The sequence below is a fragment of the Aulonocara stuartgranti genome (assembly GCF_965226115.1).
Source record: "Aulonocara stuartgranti genome assembly, chromosome: 6".
Classification (NCBI taxonomy): domain Eukaryota; kingdom Metazoa; phylum Chordata; class Actinopteri; order Cichliformes; family Cichlidae; genus Aulonocara; species Aulonocara stuartgranti.
In genome coordinates this window covers 7,388,170-7,395,938 of record NC_138944.1, presented here as the reverse complement: position 1 = coordinate 7,395,938, position 7,769 = coordinate 7,388,170, and the positions used below count along the sequence as shown (strand labels likewise).

The 7,769-nt window shown below is 47.4% G+C and overlaps 1 protein-coding gene across 1 annotated transcript; it reads right to left on the bottom strand.

Moving 5' to 3' along the window:
* Positions 1 to 4,869: 4,869 nt before the first annotated feature.
* On the bottom strand, positions 4,870 to 7,668 carry LOC309708791 (retrovirus-related Pol polyprotein from transposon 412; the record flags this gene model as incomplete). Its single annotated transcript, XM_082537080.1, has 1 exon — positions 4,870 to 7,668. One exon carries the CDS (start codon positions 7,666 to 7,668, stop codon positions 4,870 to 4,872), a length of 2,799 nt encoding a protein of 932 aa, XP_082393206.1.
* Between the last annotated feature and the right edge of the window lie 101 nt (positions 7,669 to 7,769).

The following is a 7,769-nucleotide window of genomic DNA, read 5'->3' as shown; positions in this document are numbered from 1 at the left end:
GTGTGTTACTGATGGTGACCTTTGTTACTTTGGTCCCAGCTCTCTGCAGGTCATTCACCAGGTCCCCCCGTGTGGTTCTGGGATCTTTGCTCACCGTTCTCATGATCATTTTGACCCCACGGGATGAGATCTTGCGTGGAGCCCCAGATCGAGGGAGATTATCAGTGGTCTTGTATGTCTTCCATTTTCTGATGATTGCTCCCACAGTTGATTTTTTCACACCAAGCTGCTTGCCTATTGTAGATTCACTCTTCCCAGTCTGGTGCAGGTCTACAATACTTTTCCTGGTGTCCTTCGAAAGCTCTTTGGTCTTGGCCATGGCGGAGTTTGGAGTCTGACTGTTTGAGGCTGTGGACAGGTGTCTTTTATACAGATGATGAGTTCAAACAGGTGCCATTCATACAGGTAACGAGTGGGGGACAGAAAAGCTTCTTACAGAAGACGTTACAGGTCTGTGAGAGCCAGAGATTTTCCTTGTTTGAGGTGACCAAATACTTATTTTCCACCCTAATTTACGAATAAATTCTTTACAAATCCTACCATGTGAATTCATGGATTTTTTTTTCACATTCTGACTCTCACAGTTGAAGTGTACCTCTGGTGCAAATTACTGACCTCTGTCATCATTTTAAGTGGGGGAACTTGCACAATCGGTGGCTGACTAAATACTTTTTTGCCCCACTGTACGTACGAGATGAAGGAAGCTGATAAACCAGTCAGGGTGAGCGAATGCATTTTTATTACACTGTATGCAATTCACTTCCAGCATACAGTATATTATATCTGAAAAGCAATGAAGGTTGAGAAAAAAAATTGAGCCAGCTTTTTACGTTGTATCTTTGTAAGAGGGACCTTCACTGTAACCCGCTAAAATTCCCAACAATGGCTGCCCAGAAATGATTTTATGCACTTCTTGTAGTATAAAAAGCTTTTTTTCCCCAAGCAGAATCAGTCAGAATGCACTGCTGTGCAAAATACTTTCGCTTTGCCAAAAATATGTGTGTGTATGTAAGAGAGTTAGTTGGGTTTTCTTGCTTGTTTGGGAAAGTTAATGGATCTAACATGTACCCGTGGTGGACAGAATGCCAGCTTTGGCTGAGGTCCTCTACAGGAAGCATGTGGTAGAGGTCATGCTCTGGCACTTAGTTCTGCTATGGGGCAAAGTGCACCACTGGCAGCATGGCGTTCATAACCGATGCAAAGCATCATCAATCATCATGTTAACATGATCCCAGCGACAGGCATCCATGAACATACTGAGAACAAGTACACCATCCTGTAGCTCTGGTAACTGTTTTAACAGATAACCATACTGAAGGGAATTATATATTTTTTAAATTTATTTACTGGTAAAAAAAAAAAAGTAAACACAAAATTAATTAGTTAGGGATTACAGAAGCTGTATAATAAAAAAGAAAATGTGAAATAAATCTAAAACTGTTTTTTATCTTTTATGCAATTTATTTTCATGAATAGAGATTTACAGTTTAAAGTTGGCAGGATGGCTGATAATTTGAAATGTTATTCAAATTAGTCAGGTCATATCCTGTTTGGCTGGGTTTGATGTCCACTATTTATGGGACTTTAGAGGACATGCCAAATGAATCTGTGATCCAACAAAGAAATTAACTGTGTATATCTAAACATGAATAGATGAATAAATAACTGTGATCATTTTTGTACCAGTGCTGCATGATTCATCTTAGTTCAAGTTCATTTGGAGAAATAGCTGGTATTTACAGAAAGTAATGTTTTTCTACAAACAAAATTGTTTTCTTTTTCTTGAGCCAGAAATAACACACACTAACTACAACCATATGTAGTCTAGTCAACGATAGTGGATAACAGATTTAATCTGACAATAGGTTCTATGCATGGTGCAGTCGCCACACATCAGATTTAGGGATTCAGGATAAAGGTACTTCCATAATTAAATAAATAATAAATAACCAAACAAGATAAACATACATATATAATACAAACACAATATATCGGGTTCTTACAGCTTTCGCATTAACATTTTTCTCTGACTAATTGAAATGCTTGCCTCTTTCTTTTTTCTGAAAAAAAGAAACAAGAAAGAAAGAAAGGAAGCTGACTGAGGGCTCATTATGGCTAATGGTATATAACACTTTTATCCTCAAACCAGAATTGGCAATCTTGTGCAGGCTGGTAGGTATTTTGGTTGCAATGACTCTAATTGGAATCATACTATAGTGTAACTCAGACAATTTGAAACATGATTCTGTTTTTAGTGTAAAAATGTGGCATACAAGAAAATTAATTGCAGACATTTTATCTAGCTAAGTTAAGCTAAACTAATACAAGGAGCAACAAACTTTAACCAAGTTCTGCAGAGAAGTCTAATTGAAGTTGTAAAATTAATATTTTAGCATTTTTCTTTAATTCTGGATCTTTTATTCTGCATTTCAGTACCTCTGTTGTTATTAGCAAGAAAATAATGCTTAAAATATTAATATTTTAAGGCCTGAGGAAGGAATCTTGAAGTCTTGCAAGGAGAGATGTAAATAAATGTGTGCACCTTTAAGTAATGTTTTATGCTGTATGTTGCATTACAGGCATCCTGACTCTGACTCAATTTGCATTGGCAAAGTTAAGTAGATTTTCTCTTCTAAGGTAGTCAACATGTGCTGTCTAGCTCAGCGGTTACCCATTGCCTTATGAGCTAATGCGACTTTTCTCTGTTTTTCTCGTGTGTCCGTTTGTGTGTGTTTAAGTAAATTTTAGGGAATGTGCAATACACATGTTCAGACCAGTCTTACGGAAGAGCAGCTTAAGTCAGGGGAGATGAACCACATGCTGAAATAGGGTGTATATGGAGATGGAAAGAGAGCAAGAGAGAAGAGTAGGAGACAGAGAGATGTGCTGTGCCTCAGGGATGAACTAAGCGTGTGTATGTGTTACTACCATTTTTCAACCTAATGAGATAACACACATATCAAACATACACAAATGCACGTTTGCATGCATGCACACACATACACAATCAGACTAATACGCACAGCCAAGATTTTCTCTATCATATCAGTGTCTGTGAGTCACTGACAAAGAGAAGCCTGAGCTCAAAGAAGACTTTTCAGTTGGCTTCATACAACCTCACAAAATACTCACTAAACTTGTAAACTTGTGTGTTTGGGTGTAAATATGTGTATCTCTTTCAAATGTGGATAAAAGGAGTTCTGGGGACCATTTCTCTAACTGTAGAAAACAGGAGTTTGCACGGTGGGTGGGAACCTGGTTGTTCATGTGAGGGGCTACTAGCCCTGCTATGTAGGGGTAGAAGGGCGCACAGGCTGCCTTGAACGACTAGCGGGTGGTGGGATCTAAGTCCGTAACCCCCTCTAGCGCGATTGACCCGGACACTTACTTCAGTAAGAATGGGGTTAGTTACCTGGCAACAGTAGGCACAAAAGGAGGACTCCAGGCCCGGACCTGCAATGATAGCAGCGCCTGCACACGGAATACTAGCACGGTCCCACTTAACTCCGTCGTCCTGTGCCTAACCAAATAACTCGGGTGCCCCTACTCCAAGGCAACCTGGGTCGGACAAAAGCATTCAACAACGACTTTTTAAACCACGTGGCTCTTTTTTTATTTATCTGGAGAGCCCTCAAAAAAAACCAAACTTGGTTAACAATGTCCACAGGGCCCTGGAGAGCAAAGGGAAAACAGCAAGGAGCCTCCCCAGGACCAAAGAAATGAAAGAAATAAAATGAGGTAAAATAAATCAAAACAGACTGGTGGGACCCAGTGTTAGGAGTCCTCGACTCCGCACAACCCACCCTAGTCACAGAGAAAGCACTCACAATACAGAAGAACAGTAAAAGTTAACACAGCAATTATCCAGTCTAAAATGGCTGACACACCAAAAGAACATTTCAGTCTTTACAGTTTAATCCAGTAAATTGTCTCTGGGGTGGGACGGACAGATAGTTCTAGGGGTAGGTGTCGTTAACCGGAGTTACAGTCTGTTAGGCTGTCCAGAACTTCCACAGCCGGAATAGAATGTCCATTCTCCGGTCCACACAAAACAAAGAAAAAACACAGAAACAGTACCTTTGCCCCTCCTGAAATGGGGTGTGATGAACTCACGGGTAGGCGAAGCTTTTACATACAGCCCGCTGAAGCAGGGTGAACATCCGGAGCGTCGTCTGGGTGGCAGGGTACTCCAAACACCGCCGACGTTGAGGCCCAAAATGGCGGTCCCGCGGGCTATCGGAGCTACGGCAGTCCCCAGGCCGGGCGAAGCGAAGCCGCCCAACTCCTCTCTCGGAAACTCGCTGGTCCTTCGCCAGACAGCCGGCCGTGCTGTCTCGCTTTCTAAACGTTCTTCACCGTCAAACTCTACCGGTAACGCCGGGAAACTGAGGCAGATTGGAGGGGAGCGGCCGCTAGCCCTTAGCTCTCGATTAGCCCCTCGGCTAGCGCTATCTCCGCCGACGCTTCGCCCCGGCGCTGCACCCGTAAGGCCGCTGTAGCCGGAATCAGAGTTCATACACGGACGGAAACCCAGCCTAGACTCGCTGCGGTACCGTACACTGTCTCGCTAACCCCTCGTTTACACTTTGTTCGGGTCTTTCCTAGCGTCCTCCCTCGTCCGGACACGTGTGTTTTTTTTTGCTCCGCTCGTCTTCTCTCTCACTGCGCATGCCCGTCCTCTTCACGCTACGTCACTTCCTCTTGGCTGCTTCAGGCTGTAAAAACCCCGTGACCGTTTTCTAAGGGTCGTAAATATGTGCCCTCACATTTCCCCCCAGCTAAACCCTGCCACACCAGCGACGACTCAAGCAGTTCATCCCTGTAACAAACACAGAATAACACATATTAACCCACATGTTCAGTAACACTCTATACCGCGGTCCTAAGCCTCTCATGGTGGTCCCGGACCCAGTCGTCCAGATTGTCCGCCTCTGGTTCCCTCATGTCTTTCCCTCCCAGGAGGTCCAAGGGCATTCTGGCGTCCCTCCTGAACAGGAGATAGAAGGGCGCATAACCCGTGGAAGAGTGCTCACGAGAGTTATAGGCCATAACCAACTCTGGCAAGTACGTTTTCCAATCCCGCTTCTTCTCTGGTGGCAGTGTCCTGAGCATGTCGTGCATGGTCCTATTAAACCTCTCACACTGCGCGTTCCCCTGCGGATGGTAAGGGCTGGTGCGACTCTTGGCAATCCCATAGGCCCTGCACAGCTCTTTTATAACACTAGCCTCGAAGCTCCTCCCCTGATCGGAGTGCAACCGGGCCGGGCACCCGTAATAGGTAAACCAATGTTTCAGCAAAGCATTTGCTGTCGTCTCAGCAGTTTGGTTTCTGGTGGGGACGGCAACGGTGAACCTGGTGAACATGTCTGTAAGGACAAGGACATTTTCGTATCCCCCACAAGACTTTTCTAGCACCGTATAGTCCATAGCAAGGACCTCCAGGGGTGCGGTGACATTGCTGCAGGTCATGGGGGCCCTGTGGTTGGGAAAGACATCCTTTGCCAATGCACACCGCCTGCATTGCTGAACCCAATCTTGAACATCTCTACTCATGGTAGGCCAGTAATAGCTCCTTCTCATTACCGCGAGGGTGCTCTTTGCACTGAAATGCCCCCCATGCTCATGCTGGTTCTCATATACCCTACGTTGTAAGGCCCCTGGGACAATGAGCTGCCTGATCTCCTCCCCATCACGAGGGTTGCTGACATGCCTATACAGCACACCCTTATAAAGCCTAAGGCGGTCAAGCTGTTGGTGAAGCCGCCTCGCGTCAGGTGTTAACGCGTGGAGATCGGCATGGCTCATCCCCGTGCCCCTCTCCACCACCCGATACACGGGCCCGACGACCGGGTCGTTTTTCTGAGCCACTTCGACCTCCTCCCAGCTGTGCCCACCAAGAGCTTTCCCAGCAGTCGCTTGCACTCTGGCTTTCAGATCAGCCCTACCATCCTCCTCCAACCTAGCAGGCCACAGACACGCACGCACTTCTTCTGGGCCCACTTTGATAAAGTCCTTGCCCGTGTCCTCCTGCTCGGGTTCCTCTTGGTTAGGGATTCTGGAGAGGACGTCTGCATTCGTGTTTTGCCGCCCGGGCTTGTAACACACCTCAAAGTCATACTCAGCGAGTTGTGCTACCCACCGCTGTTCGACAGCCCCCAGGTTAGCTGTTGCCAGGTAGCGCAGCGGGTTATGGTCCGTGACTACCGTGAACCTGGCGTACATCAGGTAGTCCCTGAATTTCTCGGTAACAGCCCATTTAAGCGCCAGAAGTTCCAGTTTAAATGCGCTGTAATTCTTGTCATTCTTCTCGGAGCCTCTCAGCCCCCGACTCGCGTAGGCTACCACACGCTCTACGCCCTCCTGTTTTTGACTGAGCACAGCCCCGAGTCCGTGCAGACTCCCATCTGTGGTCAATATGAAGGGTAGGCCGAAGTTGGGATAGGCCAGGATTGGAGGGGACACCAGGCACCGTTTCAGCTCATCCAGTGCCTCCTGGCACTCACCGGTCCAAACAAACGTCTGGGTGCCCCTCGACGTGTTTTTCAACCCTTTCCCAACCAGGGCATGCAGAGGCTTGGCCAACTGTGCAAACCTTGGCACAAACCGCCTGTAGTAGCTCATGAATCCAAGCACCTGCCTCACCTCTCGCACGCTCCTTGGAGCCGGCCATGCCTCCAGGGCCTTGACCTTTTCTTGATCTACCTGGACGCCTTTAGCAGAAATCACGTGGCCAAGGAATTTAACCTCCGGCCGCAGAAGGAAGCATTTGGTCGGCTTCAACTTCAACCCGTGCTGCTTCAAACGTTCGAACACTGTCTCGAGCCTCTCACAGTGACTGTCAAAGTCCCGGGAGAAGACTATAATGTCATCCAGGTAGACAAGGAGTATATCAAAACTGAGGTCCCCCAGTACCATACCCATCAGCCGCTGAAAAGTGGCTGGGGCGTTGCACAAGCCAAATGGCATCCGAGTCCATTCAAACAAGCCAAATGGTGTTGTAACCGCCGTTTTTCCCCTGTCCCTTTCGCTCATGGCCACTTGGAAGTAGCCTGCGGTCAGGTCCAGGGTCGAGAATAACAGCACATTGCCAAGCGCATCCAACGACTCTTCGATGCGGGGAAGTGGGTAGGCATCTTTGCACGTCACTTCGTTCAGCCGCCTGTAATCGCAGCAGAATCGAACACTTCCATCTTTCTTAATAACCACCACCGCAGGCGAGGCCCATGGACTGGAGCTCTCTTTAAGGATCCCCTGGCTAACGAGCTCCTGAACATGCCTCTTAAACTCTTGAAAGACATGGGGTGGGACCCTTCGGTGCCTCTGTTTGATTGGGGGTGCCTCGGTGGGGATACTGTGTGTCACCGTGGTGGTGTAGCCGTAATCGACTTCGCTTGCCGAGAATACGTCTTGGTGTTGGGCTAACAGCCGACAAAGCTTTTGACGCTGTAGCTCCGTGAGGTCCCGGGTGTTAGCCTGTACAGGGACCGGCAACTGCCCAGCCTCGCCACCTGTCGCTATACTCTCACCCTGACCCAGCGGCTTAACCACGAGTGTCCCCCCTCTCTCCTCTACCCGTACAACCTCTTTGGGGAGCACAGCTCGTGGTTTGCTTACAACGGCAAGCCTGGCTCTTGGCATCAGCTTGACAGCCCTCTCGCTTGTGTTCATCACTCTGAGAGGGATTCTTCCACCACTGGTTGTCGCAATAGTGTTGGCAACTAACAGTCCCCGCGGCAGCTCTATCTCTTTTGCCGCCTCTGCCAGCACTT